The 25,989-nt window shown below is 40.4% G+C and overlaps 1 protein-coding gene across 1 annotated transcript in view; it reads right to left on the minus strand.

Annotated features, from left to right (window-relative positions):
• GRIN3A (glutamate ionotropic receptor NMDA type subunit 3A) overlaps positions 1–25,989 on the minus strand; it is a 152,321-nt gene that overhangs the window by 26,426 nt on the left and 99,906 nt on the right. Inside the window, exons 4-6 of the mRNA XM_021691386.1 lie at positions 21,721–21,866; positions 17,695–17,810; positions 8,901–9,052 (exon numbers count right to left, since the gene is read on the minus strand). Of these exons, the coding sequence (XP_021547061.1) occupies positions 8,901–9,052; positions 17,695–17,810; positions 21,721–21,866 (414 nt within the window). The remainder of the gene's footprint in view (positions 1–8,900; positions 9,053–17,694; positions 17,811–21,720; positions 21,867–25,989) is intronic.

Here is a 25,989-nt window from a genome sequence, read left to right on the forward strand (position 1 = left end):
TTCTCACCTTCTTAGACTTGGTTAACGATGTTTGTGAGGAACAAAAGAGATGGCTTTTCTGATAGTTTGTGACACTTCACATCACAGCCACTAGATGGCAATCTTCACACATTTCCAAGCTTTCTGTTTTTTTTCAAGCCAGAATCTTGAGAGCCTGGAAGCAACTACTTATTAGCACAGGGAATAATTAGGGAGGAGTCCCGTTTCATGTGATTCCCCTATAGATTTCAGTGTATGGAAATCTCAAAAAGTGGAAGGAAGACCATCTCTCACAATGGTCCTAATCAGTTTGAACACTGTTCACGCCTTTTAGTTGCATAGTAAATGACCATATTCATAAATATTCATGAGTCCATTGAATGTAACCAAGGGAAAAAGCAAAAACTATTAACAGTATTCGGTCTTGGGTATATTTTATGCCCAAGCATCTCTGGTATACAAAGGAAGAGACCCTTATTCCATGAGGTCTCTTTACTTGGTCATTAACAAGGGTGAAGAGGGCACTGGCTGGAATTAGTTTTCCTTGTAGCAAAATTTCAACTTCTGTCATCTATTGTAAGCAGAGAGCAAAAGAGTAACAGTCCCACATTTGTGATGATGTGGCATGAGAGGAAAGCAACAGGGGAGAATTGTAGGGCTCCAGCCTGCCCACCCAGTCACCTGACTTGGAAATACCACTGATCACATTTAAAGAAAATAGTTACTGTTGTTTCTCTAAAAATCTGACTTAAGTGTATCGTAATGGTCTGCACAAGTGTTTCCCCACTCAAACCTAGAAGCTGAGTTGGAAGAAAGGAACCACATGATACGATAATCTGGTTAATTCAGCACTTTGCAAGGTAGAAAATTCCAGAATCATGTATTTCTCAAGTCCTCCAGTAAAACAGTCTTCAGTTTTATAACATATGTAAATAACACATAAAAGAATCTTTACGTTGGAATTGTAAGATGCTTGTTAACTGTAAGATGCTCCTGCTTTCTTGGAGATGGGTCCAAAAGGGCGGGTGCACCAACTGTAATTTCCTGCATGCGCTTGTTATTTACCAAATATTTTTTCTTCTGTACACATAATTCTATACTCAGGGGAAGAGGAGGAACATTTATTAAGCTAAGCATTCTTCCTAAAATAGCTCATTAAATATATTTCACTACTTATAGGTATATTCTATTATTATCCCCAGTTTGTGGGTAAGGATCTGAAGTTTTAGAAGTTGCATGGCTTGCATGGACACACAGGGATGGAGCGGGGTGTCAAACCTCAGTATGTCTAATTCGGAGCTGAAATTTTTTCAATTATTTCAGACTGCCTTCCATATGGAGATTTAAAAAGATGTGTCTGCTCCTGTGGGGATCGCAGGGGAGCTGTAAGGCAGAACACAAAGAAAGGTGGTCATCTACGTATGATATCAGCATCCCTGAGGAGGTCATAAAGTCCTGTCCATCCAGCATCACTGGGTGCAGTGTCTCTAAAGGGTGGGGCCGAACTGCACTGTTTATAATTCCATGCCTCAGTGTCTTGCTCATGCTCTGACTGGAGGGTTCTTCCCCCGACAGGGGTTACCTCCTCCAGGAAGCCTTCTCGGATTCATTCTTGCTCTTCCATGAGTGATTCACGGGCTTGCCTGTGTCACTGCTCTACCTTGTATCTTCTCCTGCTGCTCCTGTGACGGTGTGGCATCAGGGGTTTGTTCACAGGTCTGTCTCCCTGCCTGTGAGTTCTGTACTCATCTCTGCATCAGCTGCCCCTGATGCAGGGCCGGCACAGAGGCGTTCAATACATATCTGTATGGATGGATGCATGGATGGAGGAATGAATGAATGAATTCATTTTGGTAGCAGAGTATAAGAAGGTGAGGCCTTTTGGAGATTGGCCTCCCTTTCTCCATGCGTAATTCCACTCCACATCATAAAAGGACATACGTACGGCTTTGTGCTTCTTCAGCACAAAGCATTACCTGGATAGGATCCATCTGACCTTATGCTTGGCTTAAATATGAAACTTAATTACTTAGGCTATGCCAAGGGAAGCACTCAGCTGTCAAGGTGGCTCCCGATACACGGGATTTTAATTTAAAGCAATCTACAGTCATTAACTCTCCTTGCCTCACCATAACTTTCATCAGGTTAAATAGCAGTGACATTTTAAATTGAAAAAGGAAGGGGTAGGGATGAGAGGGGCAGGAGGCTGTTGAGATGTGACCTAGTTGTCAAGAGCAGAAAAGACTGCATTAAAACTCACCCCTCTCCCACCCCCATGCCATTTCCTTTGCGTTTTTAAAGACAAACTGGAAAGAAAACTGACCAGCATTGAAGTTTCTTGATGTGACTTGTGTGATCTATTTGGCTTTCAATGTAGAGTTGACTAACCCTTTCCTCCTCCCAACAAAAAATTAATGGAGGGAAGAATGGATTTACCTGGAGAAAACTCCATTTTCTCAGTGAACAAATATTAAGAAGTTTCATATGGGATGCACATTTTGGTATTCTGGGGCAGTGGTCAGAGATGGAGAGCCCAGACTGGAGGCCAGCCAGTCTGTCCTTCCCTGTGTCCCAGGATCTGTATCTTTTAGGTCAGGATCCCTCCAAACCTGTCATATCAGCCTGGGAACTACAGCATTCTCTAAGCCAAACATGCTACACAGCTCAATCTTAAGGTGAGGAAACAAGCTTTAGAGAACTTTAGGGATGTGCTGAAGGTCACTCAGTTGGTTCATGTCAGAGTCAAGACAAATATGACAACTACCATTCACTCAACACCTACGTTTGTAGATGTCAGGCACTTTTATGTACATTATCTCTGTTTCTTACACCAAGCCAGGAGCATCAAATATTGTTCTCTCCATTGAGCAGAGGAAACTTAGAGAGGTTAAGTAGTTTGTGTTCATGACTTTGTGATGTAGATAATTTTGAAATGGGTTATTTTTACATTTGCACCTCTACAGTGCTCTTGAAAACAAACCATTTAACTTCAGCTTTAAAAAACAAATTAATAATGAGCTTAGCAGACATCTCACTTCATTCCTTCCCAGTGGTCCCATCCCTTATTAGATGAAGTTCAGGACTGGGGAGGCCATGGATGGAGTAATTTAAAGGATGGAATGAAGGTCAAGTTGAGGATGAGCTCAGAGATGGAATGGTGCAGAGTTTCCTATCGTGCACTTTCCTTGATATTAAGAAACACTGAAAAGTACAATGATTTACTTTTATACTGTTCCAAACTTTACTTCTCCTTTTCCTTACACCATGTAATCAAGGCCTCTGAATTCTAGAGATGGAACTCCTTTCATGGCAATGCTCAACTTCCTGCTTAGTATGTATTTGTTTACCTCAGCACTCAACAAGGAGACCCTTGGATTCAGAGGCAGAAAACCCTGTAACAATCCAGCAAGATACGGATTCAGCTGAAGTTGAGAGAGGTTACGTAACCTTCCCAAGGACATAAAGCGCCTCCTCATAGTCATGGTAGAGCCAGGGTGGCCTGGCTTCCAAGATCAGTGTTGTCCCGGTGGTTGTACTTCTCTTCTCTTTCTGACCAAGGCAAGGCATGAGCTGTCTATCTCCCTGCAGGCTGGACCTGTGTTTGGGTGCAGAAGCTACACATTCTCAGATGGTCAGGCTGCGGGCACATTCCTCTAGCAGTCCCATCCCCCATCTTCATCCGCTGTGAGGGTTTGTGCTGGACATTCTTTTGCCCTTCCAGACCCACTCTCCACCTTTCTCCATCCAGCTTTGTGCCCTGGGGAGGTCCTCTGTGGACCACACTGACAGGCTCCCTTGACCTAAGGCCATGGTAGGAGATGAAGAGGTTAGAGGAGCTGAGGTCAGGTATTTATTCTCTGGCCATCTCCCAGCCAGGTCACTGCAGGTTGGCTTTGTTTCTGGTCAGACTACAGCTCCTGTTAGAGAGCCCTCTGCTATCCCCTCCCCCCGGGTTCTAGGAATGGCTCTCTCCCTTTTTTCCTTTGAGCCTGATGTGGTAATTGCTCTTCTACTTTACTTGCCCTGGGAAAATGTACTCTTTCTGTTGGTTTCCTTAAACCATACCTTTGCAAATGGTTTCTTGGAAATTCCTCGGACTCTTTGAGTGTGCTATCCATTCTCTGCCAAGACCACTATTTCCTCTCCTTCTTTGCTATTTGCAGTTGGTTGAAAGTTTCAACCAATTATTTACTCGATCCATTATTTAAAAGAGACTTTCAAAAAAAAGGTATCATCATAGATCTTAATTTCTTGAAGAATCTTGGGAGTTTGCTAAGCTGTAATCTGCCACCTTCCTTTTCCTGGTTTGCAAATAACAGATTTCACAAAACGGTTGCTCTGGAACTCTAAATTCACTCCGTGACTTTACCAAAAAATGACATTTTTTTTTTTTCCCTGAATCAGAAGAAAATGTAGGAACTTAAAGTCTGCCATATGTTTTCCCCAGTGGAACTGAGTGCCAATGAGTCTGCTGTGGGCACAGGCAGAATTGTGCTAGGAGGACCATGGAGAAACATCTGAGGTCGATTTAAAATTCCTCTGAGAATCGCTGAAGTCTGGTCGGCAGAACTGGACCTGCAATTTTCTAGGCAACTCTGGGGACCGGATAAAGCCCTGGAATTCAAAAACATGAGTTTATCTTCCAGAGAGACTGCAGCTAGACAGCTCTGGGGTTGCCAAGAGATGGGAGGTGAATAAATCAAGGTTCTCACAGGGGACAAAGTACTAATGTCCAATTACCAGAAATAGGAAGAAAAAGCATCTTTCATGTCGTGTTACTAGGTGACCAGATTACTCATTAGCCAAACTAGGATATTTTTTCGGAGGGCAAGGGTGTTCAATTACTCTGTGGCAACATATATAGGCTGGGACTTGATCTGGGAAATGGGAGGTCAGGTCAGAAATAAACAGAGGAACATCTTCCTCAAGAGCCCCTGTTGGGAGAGGTGCCCTCCAGGACATACCAGCGTCTCATCATAGAGTAGTTATTGCATAAACCAGGAGCTGCCATAGTGCAGAGCACCGTTCTTCAGAACGAATAGCTCCATGTGTGTTCAGAACGTTCCCTGAGGCTCAGGGTGGCTCTCTTACCACCACACACACAGAATCTTCTTTCATTTTGGTCTCTGAGGTTCTAATTAAGAATATACATCTCTTCCACTCTCTTCACTCCTACCTCTCTCCCCTTCCAAATTCAGCTGATCTGTGGGCCCAGGGCTGTCTTAACAACCATAACTTGATCCTGATGTCAGTCTCTTATCCAACTCCTGGCTCACTACATCCAGATTTCCCCAAATCCCCCTCCCCTGAGTTTGGCTTCTGCTGATTATTTGTTATTCAAAATCTGTCTTCTTATTTGTCCACACTTAATCTGGTTTTGTTTGAGATTACTGATAAGTCCACACAGTCCTGGAACATTTATGGTGAAACTTCAAAATCCTTAATGTAAGTGACCTTGTGGTTAGCATATTTGGGCATAAGCTCAATATTTTACAAGCATTATCTGACTTAATTTTTACCCCAATCCTATAAAGTCCCCCCAATTTGCAGAAGATGAGGCTCAGAATGGCCAAGTAACATAACACAGAGCTTAAAGGGTTCAAATCCAGAACTGTCTCCAAAGCCCCTGTTTTCAACCATGATGCTATACTGTAAAGAATATCAATACTCTTCTCTCAGGATAATATAAAGGGAAACCATCATCACTGGATCAAAGCTGGGAGGGCTCTTGCAGATGATAAAATCCAAATACCTGATTGTATAGATGAATGGAAGTGGGTAGGATGAGAGGAAGCAACTTTTTCCATCGATTGAGTGGGTGTAGAAGAGGTGGGTGATTGCTTATTCAGCATCCATTCTCCCATCTCCTTCTTCCTAAGGGAATCCTGCTTTTCTTTAGGTCTTCTCTATGTGATCATGCATTTCAAGGGAAGCTGGCCCATCTTCAGTCCAAGGGGATGAGTCATGACTGGTCTAATCCATCATGATGATCTCATTCCCCTCACATTGATTGGATTATGCAGGGCAGATGACACCATTTTGGCCAATGACACATGAGGAAATCCACTGAGGGTCCTTGGGGGAAGGTTTCCTCACTTCTAAAAAGAGCTGCAGGAAGATAGCTGAAGATATCTATGAACCTCAGGCAATTCTCCTGATGGAGGGAGAGAAGCTATGAACACTTCCATTATTTACTACTTACTGTGTCAGTTTTCTTACTAGGTCTTTCCAAAAATGATCTCCTCTTCTCAAAACAAAATAGCAAGACAGGTTTTATCATATTCATTCATGGATGAGGAAACTCAGACCTAATAGCAGTTAAGTCATTCAGTGGTTAATTGGTAGATTCAGGATACAAGTTCAGAAATGTATGGCTTCAAATTTATCATGCTTTGTAGTAGCTCTTTTCAGGCTCGAATAAATAGATTCATGTTAGTCTCCAAAAGGACATTCCCCTCTATGTGCCCAGTGGAGTTAGGTTCTCTGAGTCTGCAGAACCCTGCACCCTCAAAGGCTTGTCCAGTGGAGTCAGATGGTCCCTCCAGCTGATACCCGTCTGATGGTCCTCTGAAATGACAACAGCCTAGAGGTGTGCGTGTGATCAAGGAGGTGCAAATCATTCCATATGGCTGGCTCTGGGGACATGTCTGCGAAGCTCCTTTTGTCATGTCTAACGTCTTGCTGTCGACTTTGAATCACTTGGAGATTTTGGCATGAGTTAGCCATGGTCACAGCGAACGGTAGAAAACACCAAGTGATTGTTGCTTTGTACAACTGAAGCAACTGGTTTGTTTGCTTTCTTGGCTGACTTAATTCAGCTGACCAGTATAAGACCAATTTTACTTCTTTTAGAAAAAGCCATGCAAACCTCTCCAAATACAGATAAAAATGTCTGCCTAACAGGGCTGTAGAAGGAACCAACGAGTTAATTTCCCCAATACAGCTTTTGCCACATGGTAAGAAACAGAACAGGCTAGCTCCCTAATTCCCCATTTTCCTCTTTGCTTCCTTTAAATCTTTGCTCTATGACTATCTTCTCAATGAGATATAATATGAGGTTAAAAAGGAAGATATGATTCAGATTAGAAAAGGGATTATGGGCAGGCTCTGGAGAAGTGAGATTTCAGCTGGGAGTTTATAATGAGAGGCATTTGCTGGTAAATGGCAGGGGTAAGAGTATTTGGGAAGAAGGATGTAACAGCATGTGCCAAGATGTCAAGACGGAAGCTACTGGCATGTCTCTATCTAAAATGACCACTGTGGGGACTCCTGGGTGGCTCAGTTGGTTGAGCACCCGACTCTTGGTTTTGGCTCCAGTCATGATCTCTGGGTCATGAGATCAAGCCGCACGTCAGGCTCTGGGCTCAGTGTGGAGTCTGCTTGAGAGCCTCTTCCCCTGCCCCTCCCTCCACTTGCGTGCACTCTTTCTTTCTCTCTCTCAAATAAATAAATAAATACATACATCTTTTAAAAAATAAATTAAATGACCATGGTGGTGGGGCTGTAGTGAGTCAGGAGGAACGTGGCATGAGATGAGACTGAAGATGTAGGCAGGCTCAAGTCCCACAGGGCACTGTAGGCCATGTTCTGCATTTCAGATTGTTCCCTAATTCACATGGCAGCCCAATGCAGACTTCTAAGCAAAAGAGTGATCTGCCGCGTGGAAAACAAATTGGAGAAAGGCAGGCATGAAAACAGAGAGCAGTTAGGAGACTTTTGCAGTGGTCCAGATGAGGGATGAGGGCTTGAACTAGAGCGATGACAGTGAAGATGGCAATAAATGGGCATACTTGAGACATATTTTATAGAAGGGAAAAGTATGGCTTGTTGATGGATGCAGAAGGTGAGATGTGGGAGGCATGAAGGATCCTTGGCAGTTTCTGGAATGAGTAACTGAATGGACGGAGGCATCATTACCTAAGATGTGAAGCACAGGAGGAAAAGCAGTTTTAGGAGAGAAGATCAAAGGTTCAGTTTTTGACAAGTTAAATGTGAGATACCTGTAGGATATTCAAGTGGGGATGTCAAACGGGAAGACAGGCATATGGTTCCGGAGCTCAGAAGTGTCTGTGTAGAAATACAAATTTGCCAAAATAGAGGATATCTGAAGTCATTATTGTTGTTGGCTGTAGTGTGTTTTTTTTGTTGTTGTTGTTTGTTTGTTTGTTTTAATGTCTGGCTGACCTTTACTAGTTTATTTGGCTTCTCTCTTAAATACCTGAACCTATGGTTCTTGTTATATCTTTTAGTCTCCTATCTCAATTATCTACTTTGATGGTTTCTTTCTAATTACATTGTAAAGGCAGAGCACTGCAATAGAAAGATGTAGATTCTGACTATTTGTGTGCCTTGGGCAAATCACTTAGGCTCTCTAGGTATTAGCTTCTCAAATGTAAAAGAACGGTATTGATTGTTTTCAGTTTAAAAAATCTATGATCCAGTAATCTAAGAATTACCCATAAGGTGTGTCTATTTTTCTAAACCCACAAAGGATTCATGGTTGGACCACTGGGAAATTAGCTTTGATTAGATCTTGAAAGATATTCTGAAGTCCACATCCTGTCCAGCAATTAACAGTTAAACCAAACACTATTAATGACAATCTCAGATACTATTGCTGTATTTTGAACAGCGTTTCTTCTGCGCTTGTGGATACAACATACAGAAAAAGAGTGGAAATTCAGACATTCACTCATCAAAATAACATCACATTTTAATCGAAGACGAACTTGTCTTACTGAAAATTCCGACCGGAACAGGCGCTCTTCAAGTGAAGTTAGGAGTAATGCAAATATCATGGTGAGTTCTAGTAGATGTAATAGCCTGGATTATTGACCACAGGACACATGTAACCGGATTTCTTCATAGTCTTCAAGGTAAAGCCATACAAAGCATCAACATGATCCGCACTTTTTCCTTACCTCAGTGACAGCAAAGCTTCTCTTCCCACAGGGAACCACCTTGTACCACTTGTCATGCAACACATCCATAAACCCATGTGACTTGTATTGACTGATGAGCTCGGATATATTGGAGGTCAGTGGAGAGTTGGGTGGGAGACCAATACCATACCCTAGAAGAAAATATAATCTCAGATCAGCTTTTCGTCTGAGAGGAGCCGAAGGGGCATCACCACACTTGTGTGATATTGTCATCAGCTCTGGTACCAAGGGTAGGGTAAGCTTTCAGCATCTTTCCTTCAAAGGACTCAGAGAGGTCCAAGGTATGATGACTATGCATCTGCTGCCTCTCTGAGTAGAAGAGATGAATCTGGAAAGGAGAGAAATGGGCTGTGCACTGTGTTCCAGTGGCACACTGCATTCCAAGATAATTTTGAGATGATACCTTTGAAGACTTTACCAGGACTAGGATTCCCTATGCACCTCTCCTAGAACCCCTCCTCTGAACCTTCAACACACAAAATTGGATTAAATATAACCTCTGGTTTATGACATTCTCTAGTCATTGGTCATGCATCACCCTCTTTTACTTTTGTCAGTTTTTTAAAATTATTATTATTTAAGACCTTTATTAATGGGTGCTTGCCGTTGGTTGACTTTTCTGAAAAAGATCAGGTTGTAAACTTTTATTACAAATTAAAAATGAGGTTCTTAAAAATCTCAACTTGACCAGATATGAAACAATTTAAAAACCTTTAAAGGTGTATTGAGAAAAACCAGGCATTTTTTTTTTTTTAAACACGTTTGTCATTACCAAAAAGAGACGTCTTTAGGTAAAAATAACAAAAATCCCATGCTGCATAGATAATGCAGATAGTTCTATTTTTCTGGTCAATGGGCAAAAAGCAAGCACTTAAGGTCTTCAGCTCCAATCTTTTGTTCATTTCTTATTGCTGGAATTTCATTCAACATGAAGAAATGAAGATGAAATTCCAGCAATACTTTTGTCAGTTTTTTAATAATGAGACCATGTGAACATACAGTATAGCATGAGAATTAAAACATCCACAAAAACTTGTCCCCCCTGCCCCCCCCCCCCAAAGAGTCTGGTAAGACCAAGCGTTGGAGAAGATGTAGGTCCATAAGATCGCTTATATGTTGCTTCTGCGAATACAAATTAATATAACCATTGTGGAAAATAATTTGCTATTTTTTTAAAGATTTTAGTTATTTATTTGACAGAGAGAGAGAGGGAGAGAGAGAGCACAAGCAGGGGGAACAGCAGGGAGAGGGAGAAGCAGGCTGTCCGCTGAGCAAGGAGCCCGACGCAGGGCTCGATCCCAGGAACCTGGGATCATGTCTGACCTGAAGGCAGACACTGAACTATCTGAGCCACCCAGGTGCTCCAAAATAGTTTGCTATTATTTTGTATAGTTGAGCATTCATATGCTCTAAGACCAATAATTTTAAGTACATTTCTAAAGAGCTCCTCTACAACCACACCAGGAGATATGTACCAGAATGTTCTTAGAGGCACTGTTCATAATAGTAAAAATTTGGGAACAACCCAAATGTTCTTTGACAAGAGAATGGGTAAATAAATTGTGGAATATTACATAATTGGAATAGTATATAGTGTGAAACATATGAATTAGAACTACATAGGATAATATAGATGACTCCAAGCAATACTGAGTAAAAAAGATCAGTCCCAGAAGATTACAGCATGAATCCATTGTGTAAATGTAAACATATTCAAAACAAAATAGTATATTTTTAGGAATTCATATGTATGTGGCAGAAGTACAGTTAGAAGAAAAGCAAGGAACTAATAAGCCAAATATCCAGGACAGTGGTTATTTAAGGCAAGAGAGGCAGGGGAAAGGATGACGGAGGAGCACAAAGGTGGATGTAATGTGTTGTCAGAGTTTAATTAATCAGCTTGGACTATGTATCCTCGCTCTATGTGGCTTTACTTCCTTCCCAAACTGTTAATTCACTGTTAAGCTCTTTGATGAGCCATGTGAAAGAGCTAATTAACTACATTTTGTCTTTAGCTATTGGACAGCATAGTCAAAAAAAGACATTTTGCCCTCAGGGTGATTGAGGAAGATAAATTAAGAGTATAGCTCATTCTTTTTTCACTGATAAAGACTAAAAGGCTGTCAAGAATTCAAAGATACTTCATAAAAACAAATACTTGCTATAATTATTCTATCTTACAATTTATTTCCAAGGACATTAGTTTTTGTTCCGTTTTTTTATTGCGTATACACAAATCCTTTTTTAAAAAAATGAGGCTTGAGATGTGTTTATAACCAATAAAAGAGAAGAAATAAATAACACAGAAAACATCTTTGAGTTTTAAAGAGCTGTATGGTTTTTTTTCCCCCTGATAATTTTGTTTGTTCCCTAACAATGGCAAGTCAGGAAAGTGATGACAATGTCAAGAGCATGATTAGAATTTTCCATTCAAAGAGCTATTTTGAGTGCCTACTTTGTTCCTAGTAGTTTTGGCTTGAAAAGCAAGACCAACAATAAAAGACTTTACATAGGCAGCCTGTTCTTCTGCTGATGTTATCATTAAATAACATTTTTTATAATGGGTAACTAACCATAAGGAAGTAAGCAGTTTTCTTTAGAAACTTTTATTATAATGAATGCTATTGACAACTCAGCTGCAAGTTCATTCTTTCAGTACTTATTTACATGTCAGCACAACACTAGTCATGTGTATAATAATATTCAATGACTTACTGACTCATGCATTCATCACTCACTCATTCAACAAATATTTACTGAGTGACTAGGCACTGTGTTAAGCGATCAGGATTTAGCAGTGAGCAAGACAGATACAGGCCCTGCCATCATTGAGTGTATACGCTATTAGGGAGATAGCTATTATTGCACTATGTAATGATTATTTCATTACAAGTGAGATAAATGCCATGAGAGAGAACTGGGGCATATATAACATATAGTAGGAGGACTTGGAACTATCTGATGGAAGTGGGTTGATCTTCAGGATAACTAGACCAGGTTTGCTGAATATTACTGTATTTCCCCCCTGAGGCAATAATTTTCAACAACAATTTCTGATATGTATTGAGAGATTACCAAATACTATGCACTATAATAAACTTTGTATGTACCTTATCCCATTTTGTAGATCATGCACTAGACTAAGATTGTAGACTAGACTGTGGTATGTAGTTGAGTTAAATCACTCTGGAAATTTAATAACAAGAACTAGAATATATTGAGTCCTACTGTGTACCAGATAATATTCCATACGTGTCTAATCCCTATAAGAACTTAAGCGTGATATGTATTGCTTTAGGACTTAAAGAGTGAATAATAAACTGCCCAAGGTCATGAGCTCGTAGGTGGCAAAGCTAGCATTTGAAAGTACGTCTGTTTGAGTCTAAAACCAATTCTCTTTCCACTGTGTCCAGAGTAGCATGTGACCAAGACAAGGGAATACTTGGCCTATTTCCTCCCCTCCAACACAGGCTCTATCACTGAAATCATGTTGATGTAATCTCCCCAAACCAGGCAATTCAGTAAAAAAACCACAATCATCTAAACTGACAGTTGGTTTTCAGCAGACAAAATATATATTATTCATGGGCAGATTTTGTTTATAAACTTTTCAGTAAGTTGTGGAAATAAACTGTAAGTGCTGCCCTACCTGGTACATGATGTTACATAGAAGAGAAATTAACTAGCAAGGACACCCCCTGACTATACTGTTTCTTCTAAAAATTGTCTCAAAGCCAACAATTCCAGCCCAGCTTAGTGTAATAATGGCAGAAATGTTTTCACTTGATACGCACTTATTGCACACCTATTCATCCATTCATTAATTCCACAAACATGTGTTGAATGCTTATTCTGTGCCAGATACCTCGCCGAGGGCTCTAGAGGTTTCCAAGTTAACTCAGACACCAATTCTATCCTTATGAAGCTATGGGGGCGATGAGGCAGACATAAATAACTAGACAACATGGGAGAAAGTTACAGTACTTTTCTGGAAAACAAGACAGATGATACATAAATTCAATAAAGGTCAAATATGAAAACCAGATGCAATGAGGAGGATGGATACAACTTTATGGAGTTCAGAGGAATGAGAACTTGCTACCCGATGGGAGGATGAGAGGAGGCATCTTAGATTGATTCTTGATAGTGGCATTTGGGGTAGATGAGACAGAAATATGTGATGCAAAGTTTAAAAAGCTGGAATTAATACTTATGATAAATCTATATAATTCTAAGAATAGAATTTTTGGCACTACAACAAAAGTATTAAAAATGCCTTAGGGAAAAAGCGATGTTGAAGTTGCAGGGACATTTATAAAAAATTGCTACATAGGAAATAATAAATATTAAATCACTCTACTCCACCACGTCAAGGTTAATTTGCAATTGACTGCTAAAAATAGATTACTGTCCTTTTAAATTCTCTATTTTAATACATATATTAAGTATTGACATTTAAATGATTATTAGCGTCAATAATAGTTATTATGAGCTAATTAAAACAAACTATGCATATAGAACCAGGGGAGAAATTTCTCACAGGAAAAAAATTTATGTGGTGATTAGATGAGGTATTTGTTAAAAGACATAAAAATCCATTTTATTCAGAAACATAAAATAGTAAAACTTCGAAGGTTTCATTTCTGTCCTCTCTTTATTGGTTGCTTTTCAAATTTGATTGTGTTCATTGGTCAAAGAATTCTTATTTTTAAATTGCTGACTCAACCTAGCAGCCTGAGTTGCTTTCATTATCATTAGAAACGTGGCTTTGCAATAAAGACGAGGTTGACTATTTTGTGGTTGATGGATGAAGCAAAATGGAATCCTTCAACCCTAAAGATGAAGGCATCAGGCACCCTGGAAATTGGATACAGCTTAATAGCCCAAGAGAACAATTTTCAGAACAGAATCCTGATCTTTTCCCCATGGATAAATCAGCTTTACTCAGCTAAGAGTGGGGGAAATATATTTTGGCTAGTTAGAAATTCATAGACTAAAAGAATCTTCCTGAAAGGTAGTTGGGTAATAGATATTTTGAAAATGAGATCTTAGATAGGGTTAAAAAGGCTTCAGGAAAGAAAGATTAATTCATTTTTGCTGTTTGTCCTTGGAATACCACATTTAGCTACTCTGGGGCAATGGTTGAGAACATATTGTAATAGCCCCAACTGTAGAGTAGACTTTAAAAATGGGTTTCCCTTACCCCCACCACATGAGAGTGGAAGAGAAGTGTGTGGGAGAAGCTGAGATATGTGAGGGCTATCTATCCTAGGATAATTTTCTGGGGAATCAGTCTCAGTCTATTAATTCAATATACTGAATAATAACAATAATTTACTGGGCACTCTGTGCTTGTCCATGCTTCACATGCATTATTTCACTTAACCTTCACAACTCCACTCTAGATTGGTAGTCATAGACCCATTATGCAGATGAGGGGCCCGAAGAACAGATAAAATGACTTGTCCCATGGGGCATAGTGAGTAACAGCAACTCTATTCTCACCCAAGCGCTTGGACTCTAGAGCCAGTGCTCCAAGCACTGTATTAAATAATTAGTGGGAAGCAAGTAAAAGAACAAACTCAAAAAACAGGCAAAGATCTTTGGCAGAAAGGTCACAAATCATTACCGTGCTGTTCCATTACTCTTTCTTCCCGTTTGACCTTTATTGTCAGCTAACTCCAATGCATAAATTTGGGACACGTATTCATTTATCTTAACACTTTTTTTTTTTAATTTGTTTGTTTGTTTGTTTTATTCATGAGAGTCGGAGAGAGATAGAGAGAGGCAGCGGCAGAGGGAGAAGCAGGTTCCCCGCCTAGCAGGGAGCCCGATACGGGACTCGATCCCAGGACTCTGGGATCATGACCTGAGCCGAAGGCAGACGCTTAACCATCTGAGCCACCCAGGCGTCTCAACACTTTCTTTTTTTCCAGAGCACACTATACGTCTTTGTGTCCCTGGTGGATGGTATTTAACATGATAAAAGACTTTCCACAGGCTTCTGAATTCTGAAGAGTTTTGGTTTGCTGTGCTGAGTCCTCAGGAAAAGGTTTCAAACTCAAAGTGGAGCCACTGGCTCACACTGGCCCCACCTTTACCTTTTAAGCCTAAATAAATGCAGAATGGTGGAGTTGGGATGGGTGAGCAGTTGTCACAAGGAGCTGGTGTGATATCAATACTATATAAAGTGAATGTACATTCAACCTGAAGCAATCAATGGACTCGCCCTTCCCTCCTAAGTTCCTGAAGCCAGGGAAGCACCTGGGAAAGTATATGCAGTTATCAGGGTCCCTTGATGAACTGCATCATGCATCAGTCTGTGAATTAGATACTTATTTCAAATTTAACCTCATGAGTTACATAATAGGTAATACACCATCTATTACATAACTGTTATTACACAGGGATACAGATACATCTATAAAACATTCCTGTAAGCTAAAAGGGTAAGAATTGTTCGTAAATTGCTTTCATGACATTTTTATGCCTCTAAAGTCTGATTAATTAATAAGTCCACATTTTTATAAGTTCAAGAAACATAAATGTTGTCAAAGCATATGATATTTTCAAAAATTTCATCGAGAGAAATATTCCCTAAAAATTTATGAGATTAACATTTTTTTTTAAAAAGCAGTGATCAAGACTTTTGCTGGTATCTCTATCACATTGCTGTTTGTAACTTGTAAGTATCCTCCCTTTGTGTTTCACCAAGTTCTGTTTTCAGGCTGTGAACTTGGTGGCAGGGGCAGTACTGAATTAAATTTTCTGATTTGCACCTCACCCAGAATAAACCAGCAGTGGTTTTTTTTTTTTTTTGAATAAACCAACAATGAGGGGAATGCTTTCTATTCAAATCGGTGGTCTTTCTGTTCTCTTGCCGAAGAGCTCTTTCATGCACCGCTTTGTGCTTATCCCCTTTGAAAACAACGTGGTGTGTGGGGATGATGGGAACCGTAAGACACTCAGTCTCAGGAGCACAGATGGAAATGTAAACAGGAAACTAGTGGGGAGTTAACTGTGTGGCATCTGGCACTGGGGTCTAGCAGAGGCAAACAAGCCATCTCACCACTGTCTTTTGACAAGATAGGGTTGCCCCCTGAAGACAAAGGTGGAGAATGGAGTCCCTCATTCTTATGCCCGCTACAAATGATTCATTGTTAGTAGCTGCTAAAGGCAGAAGGGACCTCAATTACCCAGTACATCTAGGACAGAAAAAAAATGTAACATCCTTTCCAGATCCCCAGATGCCACAAAAAAAATGGGAATTTTTCCATTGTTACATCAAAATGGGGTTATATGATAAATGTCCTTTTGGTTTTCTTGCCTTCTTTGTCTTCTTTTTTTTTTTTTTTAGACTTTTCTATCTCAGATTGTAGTTTTATTTATTTATTTATTTATTTATTTTTAAAGATTTTATTTATTTATTTGACAGAGAGCGAGCGAGAGCAGGAATACAAGCAGGGGGAGTGGGAGAGGGAGAAGCAGGCTTCCCGCTGAGCAGGGAGCCCGATGTGGGACTCGATCCCAGGACCCTGGGATCATGACCTGAGCCGAAGGCAGACGCTTAACGACTGAGCCACCCAGGAGCCCTCAGATTGTAGTTTTAATAGAAGACAACTACCACTAAATCTCTCTCATCCTGAGTTCTATCCCTGGTTCAGGTGGAGGTCACTTTGCCTGGAGAGAAGATTGATTTCTCTTAGGAGAGGCTCAAAGAAAGAACATCAGCTCTTACATTCTCATTCATCATAAAAACAAAGACTGAAGTAAAAAATTTGCTGATATGTTTAGGGGAGACAGAGACCAACTGTGGCTGGGAAACTGAAATCAGAATAGTTTTGATACACTAGTTAACATAAGGAAAAGCAGAGTTTTCTGGAAATAGGACTTGGGCACCCTCATGGGATTGTTTCAAGTCAAAGTGTTTTCTGACAAGTGAGCACAGCTATCTTGAGAGCCAGCATGTACTGTCAGAGAAGGGAAGCTGGGAATTGGGAGATGTGAAATTTGCTGGTTCAAACTATCAGCTCCATATATCAACTGTTGTCCAGAATGAAAGGAGCAACTGACAAAGCAATCCTTCTTTGGCCCTGAAGTTTGATTGATTGGTTGATCAAGTTGGGAGCAAAAATTTGCTGTCAGCAGGGGAGAAAGGCAAACCTGAAATCCCAAACAAGGTTTTGTTTAGGACTCTTAAAGGTTACTAAGATACAGAAGGAGATTTCTTTTTCTATTGTTTTCCCACCTAGTGGAAAAAACATTTATTTAGGAACCATGAGATTTGGATTCTAATTCCAGTATTATCATTTAATTGTGATTATGAAAAAATGACGTAATGTCCCTGGGCTTTCTTGTGGATAAATGGAGTAGATTGGCTTAGATCAACATTGAGGTCCTTCCAGTTGTAGAATGCGATCATTCTAGTTTTTGCATCAGATTCATCACAGGAATTAGAAAATACAGATTAAATCAAAATTGGACTCCCCATTTGTTATACTATGCACTATTCTCAGATATCTGAGGCAACATCATCTGGGTAACAACAATGTTTGTTGTTGTTTTTCAAACAATTGGATAAATAAATTTTTATGGAGTAGGTGAAAAATAAATTCCTAGCTTCAGCAACTTAATAGCTAAGTGCTTATGAGTTGAAGATGAAAACAAGGGAAGATGAATAGCTTTTTGCTCTGACTCTGGCATTTATGACTTGCTTGGTTGGCAAACTGAGCATATCCTGAGTTAAAGTGAATCAAGAGTGACTGGCTCATACCTTCTATAGCAAATGGCTTCCCCACGGTTAGAAGTTTGCAGTCAGCATCTACTGACACTTCATAATCCAGAAGGGCTTTGTCCATGATGAAGGCATCTAGTTTCTCTGGATCATTCCTATATTTAAGACCAAGAGAAGAAAAGAGAAAAATGATTCATTAATAGACAGGAGGTTGACAGCTGGCTTTTGTTTAGGGGACAGAAACCTGGAAAGAAAGGGCAGCCCAAGCTAGGTAGCTGCTGACTCAGCCTTGTTGACATCTCACTGACCCATGGAGAATAGACCAGGGGAAACAGACACTCTTCTAAGACAGCATGACATCTTTCCAATGAGTTTATCTACCAATTCCTTTTATTACTTCTAAATCCAACAATAAACCCAGAGTGACTGAATTGAATGGGAAGGTTCATTTCTCTTACTTTAACTGAGTGACTCGTTTGTGCGAGGCACAGTATTGATTGTTCTCCACACACTGTATCACTCATAATGGCTGTGAGGTGGGTGGTATTGGTATTATCCCATTTTAGCAGATGAGGAAATTGAGGCTTCAAGAGTCAAAGTAACTGGATCCAGGTTACATAGCTAGTAAGTGTGGGAGTCATGTGATCTCATTAATCAATATGTGGAAATTTTTATTTCTTTCTGTCATGATCACTATCATATTCTTCAGCAATCAGGTATCATTTCATATTTAGGAATACATAATAAGGAAATACAAATATGAGATCTAGCAGTCCGGGGGAAAAGGGAGTTGAGAGGTCTCTTTATATCCATGGGCTAGCATTCATTACCTGGAGGGGGAAGCATAGGTAATAGATCTTAGTGATCTGCTCTATTAATATATCTCCAGAGATTCATGTTTCACTCCCATCCTAGGAGGCAATTCAGGCAGGAATCATTTAAGGTAGGTGTCCCTGGCTTGTTATCAGTGAATCAGATGTGGACTGGGCTCAAGATGCCAACAGATGCCTTGTGCATCCTTCATGTGTTCTCCCCATTTTTTAAATGTAGGCACAGAAACGGTCTAGAGGAAGGTATGTCTCAGCACCGGCAGAGTTCCCAATTACAAAGGAGGCAAGGAAGGGGGCGTTTTAAAAGGAACCGTTTAAGCTGTATGCAATGACTCTTGTTTTCAGCCACCTCAAATCCTTTTTGGAAAGGTGTAGGATATACATCCATTTAAGAAAGGCTTTCTGACCTCAGGACTGTCCAAACATCTTGGCAAAGAGAACAACTCTTCTCTATTCCATCTAGACTCAGTCATTCCTGTCTCAGAGCCAAAAATGAGTCTATTGGAATTCATAGAGTGGAGTGGCCTTAAACTCAGAATAGAACAAGGCTAGGGCCCATCAAAAATCTAAAAAAGAAAGACACACTTAGACACCTCATCATCAGTCCGAAGGAAGTACATATTTACATGGATGGCTTTGTCTGGGCCATACACTGACACAGAGTAAATAGGCCAACTTCCCTTTTCTTGATGCCAGTGACCATTGCTTCTTCTTTCTACTCTTCCAGCCTATTCAAAATGCATTCCCTTTTCCAGGGGTATTGGATGGAAGTCATAATGAGATCTGTGTTTAACTTTAACCAAAATAAAAAACATCTCCCAGCTCCACAGCTGTGGGAAGCTTCAGAAAGGGTTGAGGATGTGAACTGTCTCCTAGGAGCTGATGATGAGGAAGCTTAATGGAATCTTGGCAATAAAATAAAAATCAAGCTGAAAGATGTTTCTCCAATAAAAGTTTTACTGCCACAGTAACAAAATGTACCTTGGGAGCTACACAGCAACTAGTCACCGTTTACCAGTACCCCGCAAATATTTGAAGTAGCAATGGCAATATAAAAAATCAGGGTTCAGTTTTTCTAAGCAATAATTACTGAGGTCCAGTTTCAGTGATATCCTTAAATAATTACTCCTGATTTTGGACTGCAAAGTGAAGTTAGTTATGACAGGTCTTTCTTGCATAGGAAGGCAAGAAGCAATTAGCTCACAGACTCCCATGGGGCCCTGAATCACTGGTGAGGAAGTGGATGGGTGTGATCCAGGTATAAGCAGCTTCTAGACTAGTTGAATCATCCTTCCAGTTGGCAGGTTCCCCAGGTGTTTCTCCCACTATGGAATCATGCTCTGCCTTTTTGAGAATTCATTTAATCATACATATGCCACAAAATAATACATATGCCACCCTAATACATATGCTCATAAGTGACTCTGGAGGTGTGTTCGGCAGGTTAGGGCTCTGGGATATCAGGGGGATAATAGGGACTGTGGTTTCTTGGAGTGGTGGCTAAGAGCATAGGCAGTGACTGGGACCAAACATGGAGAGAGAAGCCCAAAGACAAGAAGTCAAGAGGGCATGAATGGTAAGTTCTGCCCATATTCCAATGTCACCTCCACCAGCGAATCACCTGGAGAGCATGCAGTCTCTGGGATGGGGCCTGGCAGTCTGCATTTCTCACAAACTCCCAAGTGCTAACGGGAACGTGGATGCTGCTGGAACATAGACTATTCTTTGAACATCAAAGACCTACTTTTCTGTTGTGGTTCCTAGACTGTCCTGCAACAGCAAATGGACTCTAGAGACCTGGTTCTAGTCCTGACTCTGCCACTTGCTGGTTATATTACCGTGGACAAGTTGCTTCCTTAAGGTCTCAGCTTCTTCACTGGTGCCTGCTTTTCTAACGACTCCATCTCTCCAGGCTAGAGTGGGGACAACCCGGAGTATTGGACCCTTCTCAGGTGAAGCCTCCAGAATAAATGAATACCCTGAGTGGAGTGGAACCGGGGACTACCACAGTAGTGGTGCATCTCGCTCTTTTCACACTGCCAGAAAGGCCCGCTTTGTCAGCGATTACTATCTAGCGGGGAGCCATTGCCATCCCCCTGACATCTTCTTCTCTCTCTCAGCCGTGAATTTGACTGAAGAAGAGAATACAGAAGAGGAGCTGGAAGGCAAAGGAGCACTCAACTCTGTTAGAGAAGGACTCTAACATTTTAATGTTCTTGCAAAACCAAAAGTGCCATTTCATAGTGCAAAAGTAGCATTTCATCCTACATAACTTTGCAAATCTGAGAGCACAAGCCTTCCTCTCTAGACTCTATAAAAGTCCGTAAGGAGTATTAGGGTCCTGTCACCAGAGCTCTTCAGAAACATATTAGCTCTTACATCTCATACAATTATTTATTTGTTTCCCTTCTCCCCTAAAAGAGAATTTGAGGTGGCAAGTCCTTCTGTCCATTGGGAAGATTACTGTGGTTGGCCATAGATAAAACCAGAGTCCTGGGGCTGCATGAGTTTAGGGATTGGGGGCTTGGCCATGTGTCCTTGTCCTGGGACTATCAGGCACAAGGGAGAGGACTGCTCACCCTCACACTGTGGTGTGGTGCTTATTCTTCTCCCAGGCGGACTAGATGAGCAGATCCATAACTACACCACCCTCCTTTGCATTTAGCTTTGCTGAATTACAGGCTCTGATAATCTGCCATGGCAATGTGATTGCTCTTGATTGCTTCTCATAAATTCTGATGAGAAGGATGCAGGCATGGGAATCATTGCCTTTTATCTTATTTCCCGTCTACAGGAAATCTCTAAGATAAATTCCATTTCTTTGTGGCAAGAGGAGACAGTCCATGGGCTTAGAGATTCACTGTGAAGGAAAGGGCTGCTTTGGGACACTTTATCCTTTGGCCACATTCCCTGAGTGTTTGATCATTTCAGCACCATTGTTTTCTCAAGTGATGTCAAGCCAACATTTACTTCCCCCACCATCTGCTACACTAATGCCCCCACGGGCACTTTGAGCAAAGCTACTGCCAACTGGGGACGATGCAGGTAACTAGTAATCTAGGTCACATAATTAAATGCACACTATTCCATACTGCCTTCTCGCTCTCACACAGTGTGAGGTATTACTGAACACACAGTGGGTATACTTAGCTGTCATTTTAAAAAACCAACAAATACAGTAGCTAAGACTTCTCTCTCGGTGAGAACTTTCTGGACCCAAGAGGTTGACACTCACTTCAGATACTCCACTCCATCAGGGGTGGCTGGTACATTGTACCTTCTCATATACTCATGCATCTCTGGGAAGCTTTGCCTCACATAATCTTCAGCACTGCTTTCCCGGACAGTTCCAAAGCGGAAGCCTTGAGAGGGATGATGTAGCTATGAGGGAGAAAGAAATGTCTTTAATACAAATTATTCTTAGGATTGTTTTCAAAAATTATCTCTTCCATCACTCTTTGGACTTGATTAGTGATTTAGAACTTTTCAAACACACAGCGATATAAACACCTACACAGAAATGTACAGACATGGACATACTCTTTCATACCCCAGTTTTCACATAAGTAATTGTTCCATCTTCAGAAGCAAATGTATGGAAACAACAAACATAAAACAGTTTTCTGCTTTATGCTGAAACTTATCAGAATTCTTTATAGACACTATAAATTGGCATGCAGAACCAGCCTCATTATTATAAATTGCATATTGGAGAAAGTATAAAGACAATAAATTAAAGGCTGTGCTTCTCCTTGGTTAGAACTACACAAAGACCAAGTTAAAACCCTGTATCTTGAGACTGAAACACACCTGACCCAAAGTAGTGAATACATCCCTTTTATGTTTATCCATTTTATGCTATATTTTAAGTTTGTTGAATTTATTTTTGGTGTAATTATGAAATTATCTCTTTCCTTTAGATAACTGTAACTGTATTTTCCAGTGCTGAGTCATGCTACATATTTGCCCAAATGGAATGGGATATAAGGCACTTAGGAGCCACAGAGGAGGTAGGGGTAGACCCACTACTATAGTTCTCCAGGGTAGAACCCACTACTATAGTTCTCCAGGGTATAGGACCTTGCAGTGAGAAGTAGCACATGTGCTCTGCAGAGCCTTTCTGTCACTAAATGATTAAATAAAGATATAACACATGCAACATTATTATTTGTGAAAGGTGTACAGAAGTGTTAATGTAGCATCTAGACTTAACATTATTTCCAATATAAGAATGAATTGGGATTGGGCTGTGTTATAAAGAGAGTTGAATATCCTGTAGTCAGGAGTATTTTAGAGAGGCAACTTCTCCACAATTGTCACATTAGATTTCCTGCACTTCTTTGTTCTACTTCATGTTAACAGATTTGATGTCATTGCTTCTGACTTGAAGTCCTGGGACAGGAATCCATGGATGGGCTTTGTGAAGTTTATAAAGCTCCTGAAATTGTAGGCAGCATTTTATGTAACTATGTTTGTAATTGTCTTCTTCTTTTTTTTTTTTTTAAATTTATTTGACAGAGAGAGACACAGAGAGAGAGGGAACACAAGCAGGGGGAGTGGGAGAGGGAGAAGCCGGCTTCCCGCAGAGCAGGGAGCCCGATGCGGGGCTCGATCCCAGGACCCTGGGACCATGACCCGAGCCGAAGGCAGACGCTTAACGACTGAGCCACCCAGGCGCCCCTGTAATTGTCTTCTATGAGGAAAATAGTACAGTTTCATTTTTTAATAATTAGGTTTTCAAGTTGTTCAGAACTCCAAAAGGTGAAGAACTTGCTGAATATGGTAACAACTTATATTTAAGATGAGTTAGTTTTGTCAAAAATCTAACAATATGGCAATAAGTTGATAATAATTAATAAATAAATTACATGGCACATCCTTATAGAATATTATGCAATGTCTAAATCATGTTTTGAAGCATATTTAATAAAACAAGGCAAATGTTTGTATGACAAATGGAGAAAAAGCTTTTTTATGTTATGATCAAATTAAATATCTATATAGTTACTTTAAATGTTATGATCCCCAACATATATGTCTCACACACACACACAGACCCCTTGGAAGAAGATGTATCAAGATATTAACAATGATTGTCCCATTGGTGGTGAAATGACAGGTGTACTTACTTATTTACAGATTTACAGAAACATGTCTCATGTTTATAAATAGAAAAAAGTTTATTTTATGAACAGCAAAGCAAATCCCTCACTAATTTATTCAACATTTATTGAGGGCCTACTTTGTACAACTTTCAAAGTTACTGGGGCCACAAAGGTAAATTCCCTGCAATCATTGCCACATAGGAACTCACTACCTGGTTGTCTATGGTGTATTTTGGAGATGCCACGGTTGAGTAGGTGATTAGGCATAATCTTGTGTTTAATGTAATTGTTCCATACACTGAATAAATTCTAATGTTCTGTGCCAGCATAACCTCAATGAGGCATCAACAATAATAACAATAGCTAACATTTACTGAGTATTTATTATGTGCCAGACATGGTATTTAGTGCTTTACATGCATTATCTTGTTTATTCCTCATATTAGCTTCATGAAGAGGACACTGTTATTACTTCCTTTTTAAAGATTAGTGGACTGAAGCTCAGAGAAGTAAAGTAACTGGCATAAGATCATACAGAAGTAGTAGAGACTGAATTAGAACTGAAGTCTATCTGATTCCAAAACTCATGTTATTATCAACCACATCACCCTGCCTTGCAGCTCATGGAAGCAACTGGAGAGAAGATGTTTATTAGAATAAACTCATTAGTCTTTTAAAATATTCACCTTATGCCTTAGGCCCCCCTTAGCATTCTCACAGTAGCAAATTTCAGCCCACACAAATCTAACAGCATTCTGTCTGCCCAACACTTACTCTTTTTTTTTTTTTAAAGATTTTATTTATTTATTTGACAGAGAGAGACACAGCGAGAGAGGGAACACAAGCAGGGGGGGTGGGAGAGGGAGAAGCAGGCTTCCCGCCGAGCAGGGAGCCCGATGCGGGGCTCGATCCCAGGACCCTGGGATCATGACCTGAGCCGAAGGCAGACGCTTAACGACTGAGCCACCCAGGTGCCCCAACACCTACTCATTTTTTAAGGCCAAGATCAAGACTTGGTCTTTGAAATCTCTGGTCTTATCTCGCTTCACTCTCCTATCTTGAATAAAAACAAAAACAATTTACTGCTTATTTATTGTGCTGGTACAGTATCTTGCATGTACATAATATGTAGTGTAGCTATTTATGTAACCATATTTCACACTTCTCATGCATTACCTCTTTGATCCTCCCAAGAAACTTAGGAGGTATTTCTATTATCTTCATTTTATAGATGAAGAAACTAAAGATCAGAAAGTTTGTCATTTGCCCAAAGTTCTAGAGCTAGTAAATGGTGGACCTGGGATTTGAACCCAGGCAGTCTGATGGAAAATAGTGAGTTTTTGAACACTGTGAACATCACTTCTGATACTATGTTATACTGACTCTTGGTATGGTCATTACAAAACTTGCTACTTATGTGTCTGGCAGTGAGCTAAGGGCCTTAAATATTTTTAATTCCCACAATAATCCTGCAAGATAGATATTTTCATGTTTTACAGATTAAGATGCTGAGGTTTGGGTAGTTAAAGTGACAAATTCTCACAGTTAGTAATTAGCAAGACTCAGCCCATGTTCTTTTTCCCAATATGCAGACTGAATTATTTGCATATCAGAGACCTGTATGACACTTGGCACCTGACAGGTGTGCTATATGTGTTTGCCAAATTAACTCACTTTACACTTGTCTTATTCTCTCTCCACCCACCTGACTTCTCTCAGCTTTCAGCACTTCCCTAACTTGCTGTCTGTGCGGCACCCTCCTTCCATAAGCCTTCACAGTACACATAATTTTCTTTGCTAGAACCTATCACAGTTGCACTTGCTAAATTTTTTTTTACAGAGAGAGAGCACTTGCATCAGTTGGGCAGGAGGGGCAGAGGGAGAGGGAGAGAGAGAACCTCAAGCAGGCTCCATGCCCAGCACCGAGCCCGATGCGGGGCTTGATCTCATGACCCTGAGAGATCATGACCTGAGCCAAAATCACGAGTCAGATGCACTTAACTGACTGAGCCACACAGGTGTCCCTGCACTTCTTAAATTTAATTGTGTAACAGCTTAATGTCTAGACTTTCAGTTTCTTCACTGGACTGGAAGCTGTGTGTGATGAACATGTTATGAACCACTGTATTCCAAGGCCTTTTATCGTGTAGTTGTTCAATTAAAATGCTTTACAAATGATCGATAACTATTCTTTGAACCCAGAGGGAAGTGAGGGCTTTGTCATCCCACTTAGCACAAAAGGAGGTAACAATTTAGCTTACAGCTCTGGCTTTTGAAATGAACCCTCCTTTTAGGGTATAGGGATCTTAGACCAGTAATTAAAATACTTTTGTCTTATATATGAAAAGAACCCCTTTTAGAAGTCCGTTCCCTCAGGGCACGTGGGGGGCTCAGTCCGT

Source organism: Neomonachus schauinslandi, chromosome 13 (assembly GCF_002201575.2).
Source record: "Neomonachus schauinslandi chromosome 13, ASM220157v2, whole genome shotgun sequence".
In the NCBI taxonomy this organism is placed as follows: Eukaryota; Metazoa; Chordata; class Mammalia; order Carnivora; family Phocidae; genus Neomonachus; species Neomonachus schauinslandi.